The 25076-nt window shown below is 44.4% G+C and overlaps 1 protein-coding gene across 4 annotated transcripts in view; it reads right to left on the minus strand.

Annotated features, from left to right (window-relative positions):
• Positions 1-24204, minus strand: part of ANKH (ANKH inorganic pyrophosphate transport regulator) — a 164693-nt gene extending 140489 nt beyond the window's left edge. For 2 of the 4 annotated variants that reach the window (XM_050937494.1, XM_050937495.1), the window contains exon 1: positions 23468-23560. Coding sequence is in view for 2 of the 4 variants with exons in the window: in XM_050937491.1 (XP_050793448.1) it covers positions 23468-23611; positions 24023-24031 (153 nt within the window). In the remaining 2 variants the exon portion in view is untranslated. Of the gene's footprint in view, positions 1-23467; positions 23612-24022 lie in introns of those variants that run through there. The other 2 variants (XM_050937492.1, XM_050937491.1) reach the window with 2 other exon arrangements.
• Between the last annotated feature and the right edge of the window lie 872 nt (positions 24205-25076).

A 25076-nucleotide genomic window follows, 5' to 3' on the forward strand; every position in this document is an offset into this window, starting at 1 on the left:
GTTTGGGCTAATCCCACTCTTTGTACTACAGTAGAACACTTAGGTTGCTCTGCAATAACAAATTTGAAAGAGCCAATTTACTGGATTTTAGGGCCTTCAACCAGATTTTTCCTTAGAGCCTCCATCTTTTCAATCTCACCATTTCCCTCAAAAATCCCCCAACTCCTTTCCTCTATTAATACATAGACAGCGACGGACACACACCCCACCCCACCCCCATCATGTGTCAATTAAAATAAGGATTGTTGAATTATTGGGTCTCTCCCACAAATACACTTCCTGCCCTCAAGCTCAATTTCACAGCTGTAGGCCCTGAGGTAGAGATTGTTCCCCTCCCTTGCTAATTATTCATTTACAATTACAGTAACATCCACAACTTATTAGGAGCTTTGCAAACCGACAAGCAGCCAGGGTCAGACTCTGGGTATGACTCGGGATTGTGGGGCTAAAAAACTGTGGTGCAATCGTTGGGGCTAACACGCTTCGCCCCCTGCCTCCATCCCCATGTGGAGTCTCAGAGCTCAGGCTCCAACCGGAGCCAAAACGTCTACACTGCAGTTTTACAGCTCTGCAAACCCGAGCCCCAAGAGCCCAAGTCAACTGACCTAGGCCAGCTGCAGGTGTTTAATTGTTGCATTTAAAGAGCGAGCTTGTTTAGTGTAATTCCTCTGCTCTAGTGGAATTCAAGAATATAATGAAAAAATGTTAGGTGGATTACTTGTAGTGATCTCTCAAATAAATCCTATTAATAAGGGAACACTTGATCTCTACAGAGTTTATAAAAAAGCCATGCTATTTATTCTTTAGTTCCAGAGAGTCTTTCCTAAGTAGTCTTTTTCTGAGCCTATTACAATGCTGGAACATGTTCCAACCGGTATACCACTGACTGTACCTAAGAAGGTTCAGACTGTGAATGATGAAAGGTCGTCATGCTTTCATGCCTTAAAATAAAAGGTTTAAAGTTAAATTACTGCTAGCAAGTATGTAAAGAATTGTGCAGCCATAATTCATCCATACATTTTTGTGTATGGACCTCAGGTCATATTTTCAAAGGAGGAGGCCTGAGGTCCATGCACAAAAAACATGTTTGTGTAGCAGGATGCCTATATTTGCACATGGAATTGCCATGTCTGCACACAGATACAGGTGTCTCTATATGCAAAGGGCATGTTGGATACCTAACTAGCCATTTATGTGCACATGTGCTATAACTGCACCTGTGATTGTTTAAGAAATTTCACACACAGCTTTTGGGCCTCTTCCCTTAACAATTTCGCCCTTAATATCTATCGCAATGTAAACTAACGTGTGACTGCTAACAGCAACATCTAGTACTGTCCAATTTGGAACAATGCTATAAAGACATTCTCTTCCTCCAACTCCCAAATAATACTGTACATATTTACATTTTATATTATTTGTAGCAACTGTATTTAAAAAATGCACTCATCTGTGGCAACTAGGAAGCTTTTCTTGGATGAGTAACTTCTGTGTCTAAAGCAGGCCTGAACAACTCGTAAAGTGGCAAGGGCCACATTACTCCGAAGAAAACAGCTGAGGGCCGAAACCCCCCGGCCCCGTGGAAACACACACCCCAGCACCTCCCAGCCCCCCGCCCCAGCCCTACACAAACAAATCCTCCTTCCCCAGCGCTGCCCCACCAAAACAGCTGTGGGCCAAAAAGGAAGGTTGGGAGTGGGGAAGTGATACTTTATTTTAAATCAACCAGGGGCTCCCAGCTGAAGAGGTGGCTGGGAGCCCTCAGGGGCAAATTAAAGGGCCCAGGGCTCCGGCAGCCAGGAGCTTTGCGGGGCTGGGGCAGGGATTTAAAGGGCCCAGAGCTCCTGCCACTGAGAGGAGCCAAAGCCCTTTAAATCCTGGCCCCAGCCCGGCCGCTGGAGCCGCGGCTGTGATTCAAAGGACTCTGGGCTGTCTGCAGCCACAGGGAGCTCTGAGCCCTTTAAATCCCAGCCCTAGCCTGGCCGCAGCAGTGGCGGCCGGGATTCAAAGGGCTCTGGGCTGCCCGCAGGTGCAGGGAGCCCTGAGCCCTTTGAACCCCAGCCATGGCTGGGACTGAAAGGGCTCTGGGCTGCCCGCAGAGCGTGGTGCTTCTCGTGTGCAGGGGATTTAGAATCCCCCCGTGGGCCGCACAGTGAGCCTCTGTGGACTGCATGAGGCCCGCGGGCCGTAGGTTGTGCAGGCCTGATCTAAAGGCTCCAAGTCTTCAAGTAAGAGAGAAAAGGTTTTAACGTTTAGGGTTGTGCCCTTCCCAAACAAACACAGCACATGATGAGGGTGTTGTCTCCCTACATCTGTAGGCGCATATCTCCAGTGTTTCTACATTTGTTGCAGCACACAAATGGACCAGAGTCTTCCTCCTGACTACAGCATTATGTGAATCAAGGTCACTCTAATGCAGCTTGGAAACTAGGGGCAGCACTGAAATTATTTTTACTGTGGAGGATGACCCACACAGAGGCTTGGGGAAGGGCAGATCCGTGAATGGGGATCTTTTCCATAAAACTACCCTCGAAGCAGCCAAGATAATCTGCAGCAGAAGGTGAAAAACAAAACGCTCTTCCTTTTTACAAGCCAGATGGTTTGGGCAGGGATGAACCGTTCACATCTATCCAGCGTAGGTGCATGGCAGGGGCTTGGCTCCTCACCTGTGCATTGGTCCTGTGTGACTGGCATTCCTCCTTATGTGCCTCTGAGACTCAAATTTACAAGATGCTTGTGTATGAGAAACTGGATGTATGGCTAAGTGGGTGGATGACAGAGAGAGATAGACTGACAGGATAAATGAGAGGAGACAGTTTTGGCAGAGAGGGAAAAACTGGGTAGGGATCCTTGTGGGGAGATTGGGGCTGGGATACTGGACCAGAAGAGATAGTGACAGAAGGATCTTTGTCCATTAGAAAACACTTCCCTTCAGAATCTGGAATAGAATCTAAGATTGCGAAGTCTCACCGTTCTTCTGCCCTCAGCAAATACATGAGAGATCTGTTGGCAGGCTGTCTCATCCCACTCTTGTGGCTGGTCCACAGAGGATGACAACATACTACTGCTATCACTTACTCCATTAACTCAATTGGCAGACATCTGTGTGATCAACTAACGGTTGTAACCTGCTGGCAAGCAATGTGAATAACAATGTTTCAATGAAGTTTATGGTTTTTAGGTTTTTTTAAAATCATAGGTAATTACACACAAAAGACTTAATTAAAAGAATATTAAGGTTGCAAAGCAAAGTATTCAAGGAATGTGTATACATTAAGTCTTTAATTACATGGTCACATGCTATTTTTTTTCTCATGTCTACAAATCAGGGCTGATCTGACCAACAGAATGGGAACTTGCAATTAGTGGCCAGACACCTGTGAAAAGTTTGGTTTAAGTACCTTGACCGATATCACAAAGGAACTTTAGCAGCAACCAACTGGCTTAGCCATAAAACCATCCTCTATTCCTGAAGTCTCCCCTTGCCTCATTCACTACACACCTTCCATCTTCTGCAACAAATGAGGCAGAGAACTCACAGAAAATAGCCTCCTTCAGCACACAATCTTGAATCATCCCCAGAGGTCCATCTTGTGCACGGAGTGAGGCAGTGGTCTGGTGGAAAAAACTGTATGTGACCACTGAATTAAAGACTGTCCCACAAAGCAATATGATCATAGGCGCAATTAAGGTTTTAATCTACTCGTGTTTCAAAGCAGTGTATATCAAAGCATGCTAACAAACGTTCGTTAGCGTGCATCAGCAGGAGTCCACAAAGTCATTTAGTGTGCAGCAGGCTAGTGTGGGGTAGATTTATACCTCAGCTTGGCAAAAATTAATGTTCGTGTGTACAAGCCCTTAGTCCTTCTGTGATCTGCCTTGTTGATTTCCTCTGCAGTAAGTACAGGACTGCACATAGTTAACATTATGCCTAGATTCACTGAATCATTGAAATTAGAGCTAGGTAAGATGTAACCATTTTAGATCCCATAATCTAATGCCTGGTAATGCACGATTCTTCAACAAGTGTACTTTAGATTTAAGTAATGCAAGAGATGGAACTACTCACATTTTCCTTCGGAAGGCTTAACCATAGTTCAGTACATCTCAGTACTAGGACATTTATTCTGATTTTTTTTAGTCTAAATTTTCTCTCTTTCTGAATTCTACCTCTTTACTCCTAGGTTGATATTGTACGGGAGGATAAACTAATTCACTCCTTTTCCTCTTTCTTTCCTCGATGATTACACCCTTCAAATCCCTTCAGCCTGTTACCATGTTCCTGTTTTATCCAAGTTATTTATGCTTATTTCTAATAATCTCTCCTTTTAAGTAACTGGAAATTCTCTCTTTCAACAGAATTGAAAAATGTGTTTCAAGCCCTGAAATCTGCTTTCGTTTTCCTTTCGAACATACTAAACATTTTTAATTGAGAGACCCTTACAGGAAATAGGCAAGGAGGCAAGCTGCAATAAAACCTGTAGTTTTGCATCTGAAAGACTATAGATCAAAGTCTCCAAAACTGTTGGAATATAGCAATATGCTACAGAGATGAAAATCTTCAGGATAAAAAAGGAAGTGAATAAGAGCTATCCCTGCAAGAACAAACTCAGCTTGCTATAGGATTACAGAAACAAGTGGCTGCTTCTCCCTGATGGTTAGATTATAAAAAGAAGATCCTTATCTCCAGCTGCTGGATAGCAAGAGAAAGGAAAGTGGGGTAAATTGGATTGGGTCAGGAGACAAACTGGCAAGGGAGTTTGATAAATCCAGAATATAAATTCCACATTTTCAGGGAAGTGAGCAATTCACGTGTTGTAGTAAGAATTAGACCGAACTCCCATTTACAGTTGAATTTTGTCCTCAGTTCTACATATACAACCTATCTGACTGCACCATTGCAGAGGTGTAACCAAAAGTAAACTCAGGCCCCTGAAGCCTGCACCGCCTCTCATTTAGGCCTGAGCAACTCTACTACAGGTAATGCTTTATATTAGAGTAGGGCTGGTATAAGTGAGATCAAATACATGCCTAAAAGGTATTTACTGCTTCTAAATTCATTCATGGAATTAACTAGGAGCCCTGAGCATGGGTGTGGCCTCAACCGGAAGAGGCAGGGCCTTTAAATACCCAGACTCTTTAAATCACTCTCGGAGCTGCAGAAGCGGCTGGGAGCCCCGGGGCTCAGGGGCAATTTAAAGGGCCTGGGGCTCCCCGCAGTAGGGCTCGGACAGTGCTTTAAAGGACCTAGGGCTCCCTGTAGTGGCCGGAGCCCCATGCCCTTTAAATCACCACCAGGGCCCTGCCACCGCTACCTCAAGGCTCCGGCAGCAGGGCTCGGGAGGCAGCCTGGGGAAGCCGGTCCAGTCCAGCACAGCATCCTGGCTCTTACTGGAACACCGTACCAGACCGAACTGGCTTACTTTCGCCTCCAAAATTAACCCACTTCTTAATAGGCAACACGTGACCTGAAGACATTTGCAAAGTACACCAGTTAAAAGGCCCAAGACTTGACAAGTGTTGCTGAACCACTTATTGTACTTAGAAATGACTCCTAAGGTGCTAGCACAATAAAAATAAATCATCGTTCTTGCCTAGAGTGATAACATATACCAACAGTTGCATTGCCACCAAATGTGAAACACTGAACTATTTCCCTAAACAAAGGAATAGAAAAAAATATGATTTACTTTAGGTTTCGCAGTGCATTGAATGGAGGCATTTTTTAATAACTACTCTACATCTCCAGTACATTTTCTTTGTCCCGGTCATTTGTTCAATTAAAAAGGTGTGGACATCAATAATGTACACTAATAACAAGGAAACACTTAGCTGTCTTTATAACTGAGGGCTTGTCTATATACAGAGTTTCTCCTGACTCACTTTGGAGTAAGTGTCTCTCAAATTAAGCAGCAATATTTCCATGAGCAAACAAGCACTGAGCTAGAATGATACAAGGATGCATGGAAATATTCTAACCAAATTAATTCCATGGATTAGACCACAGGATTGAGGAAATGCTGCACTCTGCTCTCTTAGACACGAGGGTTCATGAGAGACTGGTTTTTTGCTCTATATAACCCTCAGCAATTCCTTTTTCACCTGCAGTCTCTACAGGCTTTTTCTTGTTATCTGAAAACATTGCAGCAGAATATAAACATGGCAACAAAATGTAACATCACATCTGCAGGTATCTCACCTCACTGGAGGATCAGGCAAGCAGAAGTAACCTAATCTGGTGACCCTAGTTGCACATTACCAAATAAACAAAAAAAACCCCACACTCATTTCAAAGTGTAACATAACAAGTTACCAATAACACCTGAGATGACATTACAGCCAAACAGCAAAGTTCAGTGCACAGTTGAAAGTCATTAGAGAGCCAACCTTTTCCTGATGTTAATGAAGTCATAGGCAATAATGCTAAAACGCAAAGAAGTAGTTTTCTTCCAGTGATCCGAACTGTAACCAGTTCTGCAAAAATCACAAGTTCTAGCAACTACTCTGATTAGTGGTTTAGAATTATCTAACCTCAATACAGATTGAAAGGAACTGATGCAGAAGTGATATGTTGGGTAAATGCACACTTCGAAATGGCACTGCACTCCAGCTTCACCTAGCAATAATGCTTTCTTATACAGCAAATCAGATTTTTCTAAAGTTACTAGCCCCTCTGAGACCCATTCAGGAACACACAGAAAGAAGATCAGATTTCTGATATTGATGAAATAATTCTTGTGTAATACATGTCTTCAAGGTTCAAACTTAATAATACTTTCCATCTATATAACACCTTCCATCCATAATTCCAACATGTTTTATAAACACTAATGAGTAAGTATCAGAGGGGTAGCCATGTTAGTCTGGATCTGTAAAAAGCAAAAGAATGAGTGAATAAGTTTCACAACATGCCTGTGGGGACATATTACTATTTTATAGATGAGAAGGTTGAGGCAAACAGAGATCAAGGTCCAGATTCTCAAGTATATTCAGGTATCTAATTCCCACTGATTTCAATGGGAATTCGATATCTCAATACCTCTGGGGATCTGGGCCTAAATGACTTGCCACACAGGAATTCAGTGGGCAAAGCTGGTTAGAATCCACATCTGACTCCAAGCCTTGTTCCTTAAAATCCCTGTTTTACACAATCACAGGATTTGCTGTGTTAAACACACCGCAGTCCATCTAACAATGTAATTCACATGTGTGATGGATTATATAGTCTGGCTGATCAGATTTCAGGTTACTGGAGGGAGAGAAGGCCCTACTGATGTAAGATCAAGAAGAGAAAAGAAATAATGAAAGTGGAGGCAGCAGCAGTAGGGGAAAAACAGTAGTCAGAGAGAAGGCAGAGGAAAGGGGAAGAAAGGGAGGGTGCCAGCAGACAGAAGGAACAGAGGATACCTCTGAGGCTTAGAGCTATATATTTTAGAATACAAAATCTGAAACATTTTGAGTGATGCGGGTATAATTCCATCAAGAGAGTTTCTAGTGACAACTGAAACCATTCAGGCTTCACTTTTGTGGTTTATATTGGCAGCAGAACTCTTCTGTGGAATTATAGCCCCGTAATTCATAGTTACCTGCTATCTGTTCTATACTGTATGTACAATAAAAGTATGTATATAGTGGCATAGCTGCTATATATCACTGAATTACTTGATACATGGCTGAGATTTGTATCTCTGCTAATAGGACAATATATATGAGACCTTTGATTTACCAAGTCTCCATGTCGGTCACATGAAGTAAAATTCCAGTAAATGCTCTGTCAGAGTAGTTAATTGAGCATCTGATCCCTCCTGTTATAGTTAATACAGACATGCATTCCTAATTACTCCTGTGCCCTATGGATCTCTGAAGCACTGACTGGAGAACAGATACCAAAATCTCTAATGCAGAAGTAAAAAAATACGAGGATATGAACGTTCCTCATATCTATATAATTTTTTTAATATCCTTAAATAAATGATCAGACTCAGGCATTCAAAAGCAGAGAAAGTGCATGTCAGTCCAACTAACTCATCATTTTCTCTAACTTTTCTTCCAGAAATATTGCCAGAAGCACCAGCATAATATGGAATACCACATTTCATAATGTCTTAAAAATCTTAGGTGGTGATTGGTCAACTCAAATCACACAACAGTGTGACCAGCGTGCATTCTGGAGCATGATTCCAAGCAAATTGCAATCATAAACCCCAAAGAGATCAGCACAAGAAACGTTTTTGGAAAAAAAAATCACTGAGTTAACATTTGCAAAGAATAAGGATGGTTGAAGCTCATTTCATAATACTGTGTTCTATCTCCTGACCTTTTCTACATTTTTATTACCCCACCCTTTACCTGCTATTAGAATCCTAGAAATGAGGTCCCTTCCACCCCTCAAAGAGTCTAGCAGCCCCCCACCATGCTGAAGCAGGACCAAGTAAACCTCCTAGACCATCCCTGACAGGTGTTTGTCTAGCAGGCTCTTAAAAACCATCAGTGACTGGAATTCCACAACCTCCCTTGAAAGGCTATTCTAGACCTTAACTATCCTTATAGCTAGAAAGCTTTTTCTAATATCCAACCTAAATCTCCCTTGCTGCAGATTAAACTCATTACTTCTTGTCCTACCTTCAGTGAACATGGAGAATTGCTGATCACCATATTCATTATAATAATAAAGACTATTTACCATGTCCCCCCTCAGGCTTCTTTCCCCCCCGCCCAGACTAAACATGCCCAACTTTTTAAACTTTGTCTCATAGGTCAGGTATTTAAATCTTTTATCATTTCTGTTTATATTCTCTAGACTCTCTACGATTTGCCCATCTTTATCTTGAAGTGTGACAAGGTGGGTGGGGTAATATCTTCTACTGGACCAACTTCTATTGGTTAGATAGAGAAGCTTTCAAGCTACACAGCTTTTCCTCGGTCTGGGAAAGATACTAAGGGCTTGTCTATACTGGCACTTTACAACACTGCAACTTTTGCACTCTGGGGTGTGAAAAAACACCCCCTGAGCGCTGCACGTTTCAGCGCTGTAAAGTGCCAGTGTAGACAGTGCTCCCAGCGCTGGGAGCCATTCCCCTTGTGGAGGTGGGTTTTTTATAGTGCGGGGAGAGCTCTCTCCCAGCGCTGGTGCCGTGACTACATAGCCACATTAAAGCGCTGCCGCGGCAGCGCTTTAATGTTGCCAGTGAAGACATGCCCTTAGACTGTCACAGCTAAAGGTTTAACAGATAGTTTAGCACAAGCAGTTAGCACGTATTCTAAGGGACAGAAGTGAAAGTAAGACGGTATGGTCCAGTACGGTGTACCGGCAAGAGCCAGTACGCTGTGCCGCACCGGCTTCCGCGGCGGGGATTTAAAGGGCTCCAGCAGCCGGGCTGGGGCTGGGGCTGGGGCTGGGATTTAAAGGGCTCGGGGCTCCCTGCAGCTGCGGGCAGCCCTGAGCCCTTTAAATCCCTGCTGTCGGGCTGGGATTTAAAGGGCTTAAAGCTCCCCACGGCTGCAGGCATCCCAGAGCCCTTTAAATCCCGGCCGGGGCTTAAAGGGCTCAGGGCTCTCCGCAGCGGCAGGAGCTCTGGGCCCTTTGAATCCCGGCCCTAGCCTGGCAAAGCTTGGGGTTCCCTGTGGCAGCCGGAGCCCTGGACCCTTTAAATTTGCCCCTGAGCCCCGGGGGGTACCCAGCCACCTCTTCAGCTAGGAACCCCGGCTGATTTAAAGGTCCTGGAGCTCCCAGCCACAGCCGATGTCCCAGGGCCTTTAAATCTTGAGAGGCCCCTCCTCTTCTGCTTGAGGCTCCGCTGCTTCCGGATGAGGCCATGCCCCCCTCTGGACTCCAGCAGTACTGGTAAGTCCTGTAAATTACTTTCACTCCTGCTAAGGGACCATTCAAGGTGAAGTGGCCCATTAACACCCTAATAGGATAAAGAGGGGGTTAGTGGGTTACAGATAAATCTATTTATATAATAAGCAAGGGGTGGCAGAACTGTGGCTCATGAGCTGCATGCAGCTCTTTTACAGTTAGAAAGTGTGGCTTGTGGAGCCTCCCACGCTCCCCATTATCCCCCTACCAGACTTGGTGGGGGGGAGAGGAGGTCGGGACCTGTGTCCTGCAGTGGGGTGGTGGGGTAGGGTCTTCTACCCAGCAGGGGAGGGTGGCTCAGGGCTTCAGCCCCGTGGGGTGCACCTGCCAGGACCTGGGTCTTCAACAGGAGTAGGACTGAAGCCCCAAGCCTCCACAGGTGCTTCCCTTGGGGCAGAAGCCCAGAGCCCTGGCAGGTGTGACCCTACTCTCAAACTTCTGAAGTCTGCCATATGCAGTTCAGATGATCAATAAGTTTGGCCACCCCTGTAATAAGCCTTTTCATCCTCATCCCTAACAATTTTAAAATTAACAACAAACACTTTGTTCAAGCCATGGGAACAGCCATGGGTACTGGGATGGCTTTCCAATATGCCAGCCTCTTATGGGCCACCTTAAAGACGACAAATGCACCAATGATATGCCAGCAATACATCAATGAAGACAACAAACTCTCTCCACCACAACTTCAACAACCAGCACCTCTCCATTATACTCTCTCTGGAACACTCCCACGCAGGCGCGGTGCCAGGGTTTTTGGCGCCCTAGGCGCAGGGCCAGCTCTAGCCATTTCGCCGCCCCAAGCACGGTGGCACACCGTGGGGGGCGCTCTGCCACTTGCCAGTCTCGCGGCTCCGGTGGACCTGCCGCAGGCGTCCCTGTGGAGGGTCCGCTGGTCCCGTGGCTCCGGTGGACCTGCAGCAGGCGTCCCTGCGGATGCTCCACGGAGCTGCGGGACCAGCGGACCCTCCGCAGGCACACCTGTGGGAGGTCCACTGGAGCTGCCTGCCACCCTCCCAGAAAAATGCCCCGCCTCCCCCAATCCTGGCACCCTAGGCAACCACCTAGGTCGCCTAAATGGAAGCTCCGGCCCTGCTCCCACACCAGTATCAACTTCCTGGACACCAAAATCAGCTTCAGCAATGGAACTTTACAGAAAATATACATGAAACCGACAGATCACGAGACCTATCCCAAACACTCCAAGAAATCTGTTATCTTCCACCGTGCACCCTAATACCACAGAACATTATCCGAGGAGCAAGTCTGGGATATACACATTAACACGCTCAAAACTGCCGTCACCAAACAAGACATTCCATCAGAGAAGTAGATTGCACCATGGAGCAAGCCACTTAAATACCCTGAGAGAACCTGCCTCAATACAGAACTAAAACCTCTCTGACCACAAACTGCTAGTTGTTACCTACCACCCCACAACAGAACCCATATGGAGTATCATCAAACAACTACAATCTATACTCAATGGGGACCCCATCCTGAAAGAAATTTTTCCTGAACCCCCACTTCTGGCCTTCAAACCATCCCCCAACATCGTCAAGCTCAGTAGCAGTAAGCTCCCCGCCAACTCAAAACGACAACAGACCCTGCTAGAACAACAGATGCAACACTTGCAGCCATATCGCCACTAATAAAATGATTAACACCCCTTGCCCCCACACACAACACGTTTCATGATCTATGGAGTTTACACGTGCCTATCACAACATGTGGTGTACCTCATCCAGTGTACTAAATGTACCAATAACTGTGTGGGTGAAACCAGAATGAACACAGAAGAAAATGATAAAAGACAAAAATACCTTATCATCTGTAGATGAATACTTTTCACAAAGTGATCGCTCTATATCTGACCTATCAGTCCTCACCTCAGAGGAAACCTGAACAACACTTTTTTTTTCAAAAGACAAGCCTGGGAGTTTAAATTCATAGTTTTGCTAGAAATCACTAAAAATCACGGTCTCACGGCTTATTACAACAATCCCTAACCCGCTAAACCCCCTTTTTGTCCCATGATTACAGCGATCTTAACGGATCACTTCACCTTGAATGATCCCTTAGAACGTATGTTAACTACTTCTGCTAAACTGTTAGACCTTGTAGTTAGCTGTGACACTCTAGAAGGCTATGTCTACACTAGCGAGCTTACAGCAGCACAGCTGCACTGATGCAGCTGTGCCGCTGTCAGATCTTGATTTAATTATGTAGAGGCCACAAGCATCTCCAACAAGCGGGCGCAGCGACATCGGTGAGTTACATAAGCACTGTGCACACTACCACTTATGCTGGCGAAACTTGTGTCGCTCGGGTGGGCGTGTAGTTTTTTCACAACCCTGAATGACATAAGTTTTGCCAACATGTGGAAGTGTAGATGTGGCCTGAGTAACTTCCCAAAATCTGAGGAAGAGCTCTGTGTAGCTCATTCTCTCACCAACAGAAGTTGGTCCAATAAAAGGTAGTTGTGACGTTACCCTGGTGTTATCTGAACCAGTGATCTGCTAGGCCACTCCAATCCTTGACTCTGGGAGCCAGCCTTACTCTGCTCTGCTGTGAGAACCACCACTCCTGGGCTGTCCACACACAGCCCCTGGCATGCAAGCTGCTCCTTGGATTGTGCAACTGAATGACACTAACCAGTATCTCCAGTCCCAGACACAACCCTAGGAACCTCAGTCTTGCAGTGTCCAGTTATGCATGCTGGACTCTGAAAACTTATATGAGTTCATCAGTTTAACAAAGAAATTGATATGTACCAGGCTTGTTATGCCAAGGAGAGTCTCTGACACGATTCAAACCAAACACACTGCTTCAGGTAGAATAAACAAACAGATTTATTAACTATGAAAGGTAGATTTTAAGTGATTATAAGTAAGTCAGATTTGGTCAAAAAAATACAGTCACTCCTTGCTTAACATTGTAGTTATGTTCCTGAAAAATGTGACTTTAAGCAAAACGATGTTAAGCGAATCCAATTTCCCCATAAGAATTAATGTAAATGGGGGGTTAGACTCCAGGGAAATTTTTTTTTGCCAAAGGGTATTGTATACATTTTAAACAAGGAATTTAATACTACAATCATCATTGCTGAGTATGAAGCAATTGGAGGTGCCTCTGTCTTACCCCACACAGGCACAGCTCACTGGCACTGCAGAAAATGAGGCAGGCAAGGAGGCTGAAGGTGCTGTAGGCTAGGAGAAGCACGTTGTACAGCAACAGCTGCAGCTTCCCCTACTCTGCAAGCACCAGGAGTGGGGAGCTCAACCCTCGGCCCACTCACTCCACTCTGTCCCCCCCCAAACCCCCACCCTTAACCTGCTTCTTCTTCCTCCCATCTCCTCCCCTTTTACTCCGCAAGCCACGTCCTCACTCCTCTCCCCTCGCTTCCCTGACTCCTGCCCGCGGCAATCAAGTTCCTCAGGGGAAGGAGCGCAAGCCTGAGCGCCAAGTCCTCGCTCCTCCCCCACTCCCACCTGAATGCTGCAAACCAGCTGATTGCCGCAGGCAGGAGGAGCAAGGGGAAGGCGCTGATCTGCAGGGTCCCCTGGCGGGCAAGAGGTGGGGGGAGGAGGGGGAAGGCGCTAATCCGCGGGGTCCACTGGCGGGCGGGAGGCACTGGGGGGGGGGAATAGAGGAGCTGATAAGGGGGCTGCCAGCTGTGGACAAAGCAGGCAGCCAAACGACGTTATAGGGAAGCATTGCACATGCAGGTTCCGTAACAGAGCAGGGACATAATAAGATCAAAACAACATTAAGCAAGAGGATGTTAAGTGGAGAGTTACTGTAAAAGCAAAACACATTCTAAGCTGATCTTAACACTTTCAGTGCCCTTACAAACTTTAGCCAAGCTCTCTCCTTTGATCAGAGCTTCAGACACTTAGTGGTGATGTCTCCAGATGGAGGTGGAAGAGAGAGGAAGAGCATGGCAAATGTCTCTCCCTTTTATCATGTTCTTTCTTCCCTCTTTGCTTTGCCCTGCCCCCCTTCTGAATCAGGTGAGCATTACCTCATCATAGTTCCTAACTGACCAAAGGAGGGGGGCGTGACTCACTTGGGAGTCCCACAGATCCTTTGTTGTTGCCTAGGCCAGTGTCCTTTGTTCCTGTGAGGCTGGGCTGAGTTTGTCCTGTACATGCCCTGATGAGGTGTGAACTGCCTCTCTGCTCTTGGGGAGTTTTTGCCCAGGCCTGCTTTAAGCCATGAGTACATATTTTCAGCCTCATAACTATATACATAAAATTATAACCTATAACATTACTATAACAACAATGCTCAATGCAGCATGAGCCTTCTGAAGACACAACATGACAAACTTTGCATTGGATTCCACATAATCATTTTATAAGGATGAACACAGGGGTGTATGGTGTTCCCACGAGGTACAGAATATCACAGTATTACCTCTCGCACTCTCTAATAACCTGGGACCGACACAGCTACAACAACACTGCATGCAACAATGGAAGATTTCTTAAAGTGTGGCACCCAACACTGGACACACCACTCCAGGTGAGGCCTCACCACTGCCAAGTAAAGTGAGAGCCTCCGACATCCCTTTTGCATACTTCAATTGACTACTCTTTAGGACTTCCTCCTCTTGCCTGCTGCTAATGACTACCTTCTCTGGCATTCCGTAATGCTGATTTTCCCCAGATTCTGTCCCCACTCTTCCTCATGGCTGCTCCAGACTTCTCTTCATAACTGACCCAGACTTGCTCCCTCTTCCTCTACTACCTTGCCTTACAGCAGGGGTCCTCAACTGGGGGTTGGGACACCTCAGGAGGTAACAAGGTTATTATATGGGGTTGGGTCACGAGCTGACAGTCTCCACCCCAAGCCCTGCTTTGCCTCCAGCATTTATAATGGTGTATAAATTAAAAACACTTGTTTATATATTTGGGGGGGGGGGTCACACTCAGAAGCTTGCTATGTGAAAGGGGTCATCAGTACAATAGTTTGAGAACCACTGCCTTACAGCTAAGCCAAGAGTGGGCAAACTTTTTGGCCTAAGGGCCACATCTGGGTATGGAAATTGTATGGCGGGCCATGAATGCTCACAAAACTGGGGGTTGGTGTGTGGGATGGGGTGAGGACTCTGGCAGGGGGTGCGGGCTCCGTGGGTCCAGAAATGAGGAGTTCAGTGTGCAGGAAAAGGCTGCGGGCTGGGGCACAAGGGGGGGGCAGGGCTCCATGAGGCCCTGTCCACAGGTGCTGCTCCTGCAGCTCCTATTGGCCAGGGTTCCCGGCCAATAGGAGCTGTGGAGGCAGTGCCTGGGGCGGGGGCAGCGTGCAGAGCCCCTTGGCTGCCCCTACATGTAGGAGCTGGAGGGGGGACATGCTGCTGCTTCTGGGAGCTGCATGGAGCCATAGTATGCCTGCAGCGGGGCAAGCCCCAGACCTTGCTCCTCAGCGGGTGCTCGAGGCCTGGTTTAAAATATCTGAAGGGCCGGATGCGGCCCCCAGGCCATAGTTTACCTACTCCTGAGCTAAGCCATCCACTTTTCATTTTAAAACAGCTTCAATGTCTAAGCATTCTATTTATACTTCACAGTAACTAGTTAATTTATTAGTGACTAGGCCAAATGCTAATGTCATCCTAATTCCTAGAGACCTAAATAAAGTAATTGCTATCTCCTTCATGAATGCTGTATACAGTATCATTGGTTGCAACATCAGTGCTCACAAATAAGTATCGGGGTGGCAGCTTCAATATGAAAATCCTACAATGAGGCTTGACCTAATTACAAAAAACGTGGTTCTTTAGCCTCCCTGCTGAGGAGGTAATGTCTGTCAAATGTGGCCTTATGTTACATCTATCTGTAACTAAACTCAACAAGCAAGCAGAATCTTCCACTCTACTTAGGCAACAGCATTGTAAAAGCACACTACTTTCTACGCATAACATCTGACTAAGTGCATACACCATATAACACTGAATTGCATTGTTGTTGGGGTTTTTTTTGGTTTTAAGGTCTCTCTCCATGTGAAGACACTGTAGACCTCAATCAATTCCTACTGAATTCTGGTTGGTGTCCCTGATTGTCTAATTGTTTGGGGCTTTTTTGGTGATGTCTAAGTACCCTGAAGTGCAGAGGTGAGATCTCTCTCTCCCCCTCACACACACACTTGTGTCTATTACCTGTAATGGGTGGGGGAAGGGGAAGGGGGGAAAGGGGGAGGCAACTAAAACCATATACATCCTTTGTCCTCTAGCCTTCTCCCCCTCGCCTTCCCCCACCTTTTAGTTCTTTGATAATCAACTGCCTCTTGACTCGTCCCTTCATTTCCACTCCCACAATATCTAGCAACCCCACACTTTGGGGAAGGCCTCTTCTTAACTTAATTTTTAAATAAAAAAAGTTGAGTTAAGAGCCCTAAACCAGTTTATTCTTCAGGTCATTAAGCACAACCCAACCACTCCTGTAGCTGAAAACTGTAGTCTTGTTGGGAAAAGGGATGGTGGTTTTCCTTTGAAGCACTGCTGCTAACTGCTCCAGTCACTTTAAAATGAAACCACTGCTTCTCCTTCAGTGCTTAGCAGTGCTGCAGTATCTGTGCTGTGCCTACAGACCAGAGGGGAGACTAATAAATAGCCTGCTTGGGGATCCCAACTCAATTTCTTAAGTAAGATACATTGGCAAGAGGACAAGAGAAACTACTGGGAATACAGGTAGGAAGAAGAAGGGTAAGAGTTACCATTTTAAAATGACACCACTAATTTATTTCCCTAAGAGCATGAATGCCTTTATTCTCACATCCAAAACTGGGAGCTAGTGAGTATTCCCAATAGAAACTGAGATTTGAGTATCTGAGCCACAGACTGCTGCTGAAATGGAGAGACAGAAGGAAAATTCCACAATTTATATAAAAGGTGAGGAAGAAAATTGCAGCCATGTTGCCAGGCAGCAGAAAGGCCCCAGAGTCAGTGTTGAAGCAGAGATCTTGAGACTGGCTGGGTTCTGGAAGCTGTCCCACTACTCATTCCACCTAGTGGCTACAGATTAGCTCTTACTTCTTGGATTTCTCATCTTGGACAATATAGATTGGTAAACTGCACTATTGTTTCCAGTCAGCTTCACATTCTGCTTCTCCTGTACTCACACAATGTTATAACATTTGGGTGATAAACCCTGCAGGGGACTGTAATTCCTTCAACACGTTTCCAGTGAAACGTTAAACAAACAAACAAACATACAATTCTGTTTAATCTTTTGTAAAAACTTATTTTCTTGAACTAATTTTGGGCCTAAATTTACCTGAAAGTGTCCCTTTAGTTCAGGAATTATGCACACATGTGAAAGGGGGAAAATCTGTCTTTAAATATTGTTATAGCAATGCAATATTTTAAAAAACCTAATGATATTTCCACTAGGATACAATACTAATAATAGAATCATGGTTATTGTATATAGTTATAGCCTACACTGATTACAATGGGAGCTTATATTGTCACATTTCTGTTAAAGTGGTATTAAAGGCCTATCTAATCTAGGTTAGTCTTTGACCACAGACGTCAATCATAATAATACTTTTTTCTTAGGACACCTTTCATCTCGAGTATTTTTGAAATGTATTAACTCTCCTGTCTGCCCTATAACATCAGTAAGTGTTATGCACTCTTTAAAAATGAGTGAACTGTGGCATCGAAAGGTTATGTAACCTGGCCAAGATGCCACAGTGGCAGCTGGGAATATAAACTCTCCAGTCTCATTAATTCTCTTTAATATTTTATGCACAACTTGTTCTGTTTTTCTGGTCACCATTTAAGAAAAGAAAATGGTTTTAACTACAAGGAGAAACCTGTTAAAATAAAACTAGGCCTCTTAAACCAGCAGCAGCCAACACATTTAGAACAAGGGCTGTTGATGTCTCATTGCTCTTAAGGTAACTCACTTGCTCCAGGTCCAGACTAACCCGCGGCATCGGTGGGTTAAAATCGATTGCTCGGGGATCGATATATCGCGTCTAGTCTGGACGCGATGTATCGATCCCCGAGCGCGCTTACATCGATTCCGGAACTCCATCAACCCGAACGGAGTTCCGGAATCGACACGGAGAGCCGCGGACATCGATGCCGCGCCGTCTGGAGGGGTGAGTACCTCGATTTTAGAAATTCAACTTCAGCTACGTTATTCACGTAGCTGAAGTTGCGTATCTAAAATCGATTTTAATACCCTAGTCTGGACGTGGCCTTATTTGAACCCCAAGTACCATACCACATGTAATATATAAAATTATCAGGTTATCCCAAGAGCCCTGAGGTACTGAAGCACAATGAAGAGTTAATGAGGGAGTAGTAGTTTGATTCCTTCATTGCCTTGTTTCAGTTTGTCTAAGCCTAAATGCCACTGAGCATAACACGTGCACGCGTGTGTGTATTCGGTACTGCTAATGAATTGCTGGTAATGGATCTCACAGTAACAGCCACAGGTCTTGTTTATCCTATGGACAGTTGGAAAAAAAAAAACCATGGTTGATAACATTGCTTCAGCTGATTGTTGGGAGACCTACTGTGGCACTGGCTGCTGATTCCATTTTCAAAAGTGTCATACACTCTTACTCGTAGCAAGTAAGGCCCACTGCAGGGACTTTGAGCACTGGTGCACCTTGGTTCCTTTTCTTCTCTGCCTGTGGCACATCATGACCTAGTCTCCTGTGGGTCCCATTTATCTGGGGTCTCATTTTGGTTGTTGGCTTTAATGTGTTGGCACTGAGCGATATTGGAGACCTGTGGTACACAGGATGTCAGACTAGCTAATCTTCTGGCCTTGCACTCTATGACTCGAAGTTAGTTAACATCAGTGCTAACACGACAACAGTAGGGAGTCCCAACATTGATAACTGGTGTTGGCAACCAGGGAACACTCTTCCAAAATATTGCTATTACTGATGCAGCCTCAGAGGCAGTTTACTGCACAGAGCACTGACCAACAAGTCAGACCCACATTCTATTCCTAGCTCTGCCAATGGCTTACTGGGCATTCCTGAGCAAATACATTACCCCATCAGTACTTCATTTTCCCCAGTATTGCCAACCCTGAAATGTTAAAAGAAAATCAGTCAGTTCCCAAAAAAGTGGCTTAAAAATCATGATACTTTTTGAGGGAAGGGAGGTGCGGTCATTGGTTTCTGCTTTGTGTGTCTTTTGAAGGTTTTTTTCTGCAACCACAAAACAATACAAAACTTAAAAAGCAACAACAACAAGACATATGCTGGTATTTTCAGGTAATCACTGGTCTCCAGTACCTGAGCCCTTAAAACAAACACCAAATATCATGACACTCATGATAAAATCATGAGTTAGCAACACTTCCATTTGTAAGATGTGGATAACGATGCTTATCATTGTGATGTGCTTTTAAGCTCCCTGGATGAAAAGTGAGAATAGTGGTGTTATTACATTAAAATATAGTGGTATAATACATGATGCAGAAAATAAGGGAGTTCAAAAATTTCTGGGATCCATTCTTAAAAGCCCCCCCAAAACCTTATTCAACATAATAAAACATTTATATTAAATGTACTTAGGAAAGCATAAGTCAGCATAAAAACAGAGCAAATAGAAATAATGTGTTAGAGCTAGTATTGTGATTTCCCCCCTCTCCACTTCTAAGTCATTCTGTATTCATACTTCAATATTACAGTTTTTTAGTATAAACAAAATTCAGGTGCCTACATCTGAGAAAAGTTTACAAGACTGAGATGAGGGTAGCTGATTGAAATCTAATCACACTTTTGTCCCAAAAAGCAAAGAATGCTGGATCAGGTCATTAAGGTCAATGAGAATATCTTCACAGATGTTAATGGGCTCTGGAACAGACTATAAGGGGGGAGTTTATTAGTTCTCACTTATGTTACTGTAACATTTTTTTACATCCTAAACACAATACAGAATTATAATTAAAAATACATTGTTCATATGGTACACCCATAATCATCGAGTCGTCTGAAAATACTTAATACCCCTTAGTGTTAATCTCCCACAATGTACAATGCTCACAAAGTTCTTTAGTCCTCTCCTAAATCACCTGCCAAATAATTATCTAGTGACAGCAGAGGAGAAACAAAAGATGTGGCAATTTCTTAGCTGTATTATCCTCCCTGTACTTAGCTACATGATAAAAATATCTCAAATCCCTCAAAATTTTGTTAAGCAAAAAAGAGTTTAGACACCTTATTGAAAGGGCTCTGCTTTGAAAGCTGTGCTCCCAAATAATATTTCTACTCATGGAAACAACAAATGGGGAAGCTGTATCAAAGTCTTATGATCTACAGTATTCTTTCAATGACTGCTCAATCTACTCAGCCAGTGTATATTACTAGGCTACTTTTTATACAATAATCTTATATCTGACCTACACATTCTTCTGTGCTTCTTTTAGAGATTATTAGCCATTGGGAATAACTTTCCTCCATGCTAATTTGATTGATTTATATTAGCAGTCTTATCTTAAGCATAAATGCACAAGGGGAAGTACTGTAGCTTTTTCTGAGCTGTCCCTTGGCACACCCATTATTATGAATACAATTATTCTGATTTTGCCCTATTATTAAAATTATTACCGCAGAAGGGAGTGATCAGATGACTGGATCATCAAATCTTTATCTTCTGAAAAGTCTATTTTTGCTCAACAACACTAGTCTGATAATCATGTAGCATCCATTGGGGGAACAAATGCAGACATGACATCTCAAAAATTGGACAAGCTTGTGCATAAAAGAATTACCAACAAAAGATTAAAATTATCATTTCTGCCTCAGCTTCCCCACTCTCACGTGAGGGGATAAACCAACTCACCAGCCAGTAAATTAATGAAGCTCCCACAAGTGTCAGTATTTCATTCCCTTTTCCTCAGCGATGCACTTATTGTTAAAACATAGTTCATCATCACTGAAGACAGGTAAACCAGGTCCTGTCACCTAGCCTCTTCTCCGGCCTCTGTCTCAGCAATCTTATGCTGCTCCCTATCCAGCAGGTATCCCCAGCGAAGTCTTCCACCTAGCTGGTGAAGGAAGACCCCTTTCCTCATCCTTTCCCTGATCCACAATCTCCTGCAGGAACCTCTCTGCTCCCTGCAGCAATCCCCCTTTAAGTGAGCAGCTTGTTGGCCTTCTTTCCCCCCTGCTGGGAGGCAGCTGATTAGCCCAACTCCCTTGAAAGGCATCCCATGCCTGTCACTATATCTCATTTTACCAGGTATCTAGCATGCCTTGCTGCAAAGAGTGTTGAACTTGATCGACCCTGTCCACAGCAGTGAGACCACTATTTTCGGCACCATTTTAAAAAGCTGCATAAATAATTTTTAACATGCATTTTCTAAATGCTCATTTTCCCAGTGTAAGTGGGGGTTGGGATGTTGGTGCAAAGAGCATACTGAACCCTCAGCATTCAAGGACTTCTTCTGTGATCTGCTTGTTAATGTTGAAAGTTCTGATCTGAAGAGAACTGAAATCAATGGAAGACTTTCTTCTGATTGGCATGGACTCTGAATCAGGCCCTACTTGTATAAGGTAGATTTTACATTTGTACCTCTAAGTCACCTTTTTTCTTCATTTTCTTCTATCCTGTTTTCTCCCTTTTCTCAGGAGGCAGAGAGTGGGATTTATAGAAAACTGACTGGTAGAGTAAACTGCCCTTGTGTGAGACAAGAACAAACTGTATATATCAAAATATTCTGAATATCTTTTACTGCTTAAATTTAGAATAAAGATTTTTTGTTAAGTGTAGAAGAAAAGAGAAACAAGAATAAGAATGAAATATCTTGGCAAATAGTTGATTTTTATATCCATTTTCCATTGTAATAATTGTGCCAAATCTCGCACTTTTTACACAAATTCACTAAATTATTCTATAGTATCTTTGTCTGAATAAGGAATGCAGGAGTAGGTGCATATGCTGATTGTATGTATAAGAATCACCTAAAAGGCACCAGATTATCTGTTGATGGAACAGTAACATCACAAGGATGAAAGTTGTTAGGGGGCATTCAGCTAGTTCACTTGTTGCATGGGGCTTCCACCCACTTGTGGCTATGTTTCCTACACAGGAAACTGTGCCAAGTAAATAGGTCTCTGATAAAAAGTAAGGAAATACAGCGAGCCTTATTTTAGATAGTGTCCAAGGCAAAGAACAGCTTTAAATCAGCAGTAGTGTGGAACTTTAATTAGGATGAAGTGAGCACACTTGTTCACAATTGACTTAATCTGTTTCAAAGTTTGTTAGCATAGAGAGCCCTGGAATCTATTGCTACTCTTCTCAGGTTCTCATACCATGGCATCTGAATTTGTGAATTTAAAATGATGACAAAGAAAGCACTACAAAAAGAGTACTCAAGGTAAATCGAGTTAGAAAGTCAGCTCAGTAAATTGTTATAAATTAAATGCTTAGCACTTCACATTTCAGAGATTCTCTCTTGCTGTTTATACTAATGCAGAGACTGCTACCCTATTTCCCTCCCCCCCATTGATGTAATCCATCCTTTGCCAATATCATTACAAAGCATCCTGCAAGAGTTTCCTAAACACAGTGCTTCACTGGTAAGGTGGCAGGGACTGGTACCTACAAATGGTTCACTGCCTGCTGAAGAGGTTGCAGCAGCACCAGCTTTTCAATGACGCCACATGGAGAGAGGTAAAAGAACAAGATAAAGCAGGCTGTATGAGGGGGAGGGAATTAGGCCCCTTCACTCCATCACAAAATCAATAGATATAACTGCACACCAGCAAGCCCCAAACAAGCAGCAATTAGCAGTGTATCTCTAGGATATATCTATAACCATAATCAATGTCTGTTTAAATATTCTCAATCAGCAGCTCAACCTGCTACATGTTTTGCAATAGGTTTTTAAAAGAAAAAAATCCTCGTTTTCCCCACAAATTTAAAAAATCCACTGTACAATATTTTTGCTTAAAGTAGTTTTAAATTAAAATATAGACATTCTTTATGTAATCCCCAATTACATAATCCTTGAGTGCACTAAAGAGATGTCCTTCTATATGCATCAAAGTAGAGTTCAAAACAGATCATGTTTTAACATACATGGTGGAAAGCAGAAAAAAGTCTGATGAATAATAAACAAGCAGTAAACAGATCTTTCCAACACACAAACACAGCAAGGAGGCTTCAAACCCAAAAGCAACCATGAGATGAAAGAGAAACAAAAAACAGAGAGCCCGCTCCCAAATAAATGAGACAATCGATATTCTGCATTCAGGCAAAAATTTGTGATGCACTGAGCAAAGCAGCAGCAATATTGTTTGTTTTCTGCAAACTGCTATCTGCAAATTCCTCTCGGGATACCTACAGACCACAGTGCACCCTATTTCAGTTTCCTACGGATGTTCTGGCAGAGGAAAGGCCACATTTGACAATCAAATACAGCCTATGTGTGCATTGCCATCAGCGACCCTAGGCTCACAGGGAAGAGACTAATAAATACAGAGAGTGTTTTGTCAACAGTCAGCAATAGGGATCCTAATAAGGCACATTTGCAAAGCAGCAGCTTGCACAGTAATTTATCCCTTAGGGCCAGCGATGGCTGGCTGCATTTGGCTACGTCTACAAAAGGTAAAAGGCGTCCGGCGAGTTACCTGCTCCCCGAAGTCGATGGCTATATTGGTGATGCCCAAAGGAACCAAGAATCGGATCAGGGGCCAGTAGTTAGTGAGCGCTGGAAATTTCACCATAGTCCCAGCTGTGCGAGGACCCCAAACACATCTGCCGTAGCAGGGAAACTGCAAGGGGGAGAGGAATGAGGAAAGAAGGGAAAAAAAGAGAGAAAAGAAAAGCTCCCTAAAAATCAAGCTTCTGGCTTGGCTGGGGGAGGCTCTGCATCTAGCAGCAGCAGCGAAGCGGTCTCTTCTCTTCTCCTCTGCCCGCTCTGCGCGGTGTGTTGCTGTCTTAGCAAGAAATCCAAAAGATCAAGTCCATCCCTGCTGCCCTCCTCCCACACAACAATGATCTGCTGCTGCTGCTGGGAAAAAAAAGAGGAGTGACACTACCACCGCCACCACCACAAATTTCTGCGGGGGGGGGTTTCCATTATAGGCGCTGGGGCACACACACGAAAATAAGGTAGGTACCCTGGCTTAGCCTAGCCGGCAGCAGGGGGATGGGCGCAGGGGTGGGAACAAAAACAAACCAACCACCGGCATGGGGCAGGATGAGCCAGGCTGTCTCGCCGCCGCCACCGCCTCCTTCCCCAGGCTGTGGGAGGAGAGGGACGCAGGAGGCTGGCGGAAGCTCCTGGGCGGCCGCCTCGGTGGTGCAGAACGCGGGCTGAGGCCGGAGACGCTGCGCCCCGGCCCAGCTATGTCTCCTTTCTCGGCGTCTGCCTCTCTAAACACGTGGGTTTTGACACACACCCGGCCTCTTTTCAGGGGAGGAGGGGAAAGAGCGGCATCTCTCTGCTCCACCTAACGCCGGCGCCCGGGCACAGCAGCACCTCTAGCTGCTGCAGTCCGCACAGGAGAGGCAGCTGGTGCCTGCTGAGCAGGACAGTAAACAAGTGTGCGCGCGTAGGTGTACAGCGAGTGTGGCTGTACAAGTGACTGTGTGTGTAAATGTGCAGTCTCCTCCATACACTGCATTTATGCACATACACACTAGACATAGGCATGATACACATATACACAACCTACTTGCCATGCACGGTCTCATAGAACATTGTATGTGCAGTGCAGGTGTCGGTTTGTATACAGTAGCTGTGGTTTTGGGGGGGGTGCACAGTGCCACTTCGTGTATGTAACTGTGGTGTGTGTACATTCACATGGATATAACTGTGGTGATTTTAAAAAGAACAGGAGTACTTGTGGCGCCATAGAGACTAACAAATTTATTTCAGCATAAGCTTTCATGAGCTACAGCCCGCTTCATCGGATGCATAGAATGGAACATATAAGAAGAGTATATATATACATACAGAGAACATGCCATACCAGCTCTAAGAGTCTAATTAATTAAGATGACCTGTTAGCAGGAAAAAAAACATTTATAGTGATAATCAAAATGGTCAATTACGGACAGTTGCCAAGAGGTGTAAGGCTAGTTATAAGGAAATAGTTTCAAGTAGTGTAATGACTCAGCCATTCCCATGATTTTGCATGTACAATAGCTGCATTTCTATGTGTACATGCATGTCTACATCTAGCATGCATCTGTTAAAGCCCTCTGCTGTGCTCCAAGGCACTGCCATGTAAT

The sequence above is a fragment of the Gopherus flavomarginatus genome, chromosome 2 (assembly GCF_025201925.1).
Source record: "Gopherus flavomarginatus isolate rGopFla2 chromosome 2, rGopFla2.mat.asm, whole genome shotgun sequence".
NCBI classification, from domain to species: Eukaryota; Metazoa; Chordata; order Testudines; family Testudinidae; genus Gopherus; species Gopherus flavomarginatus.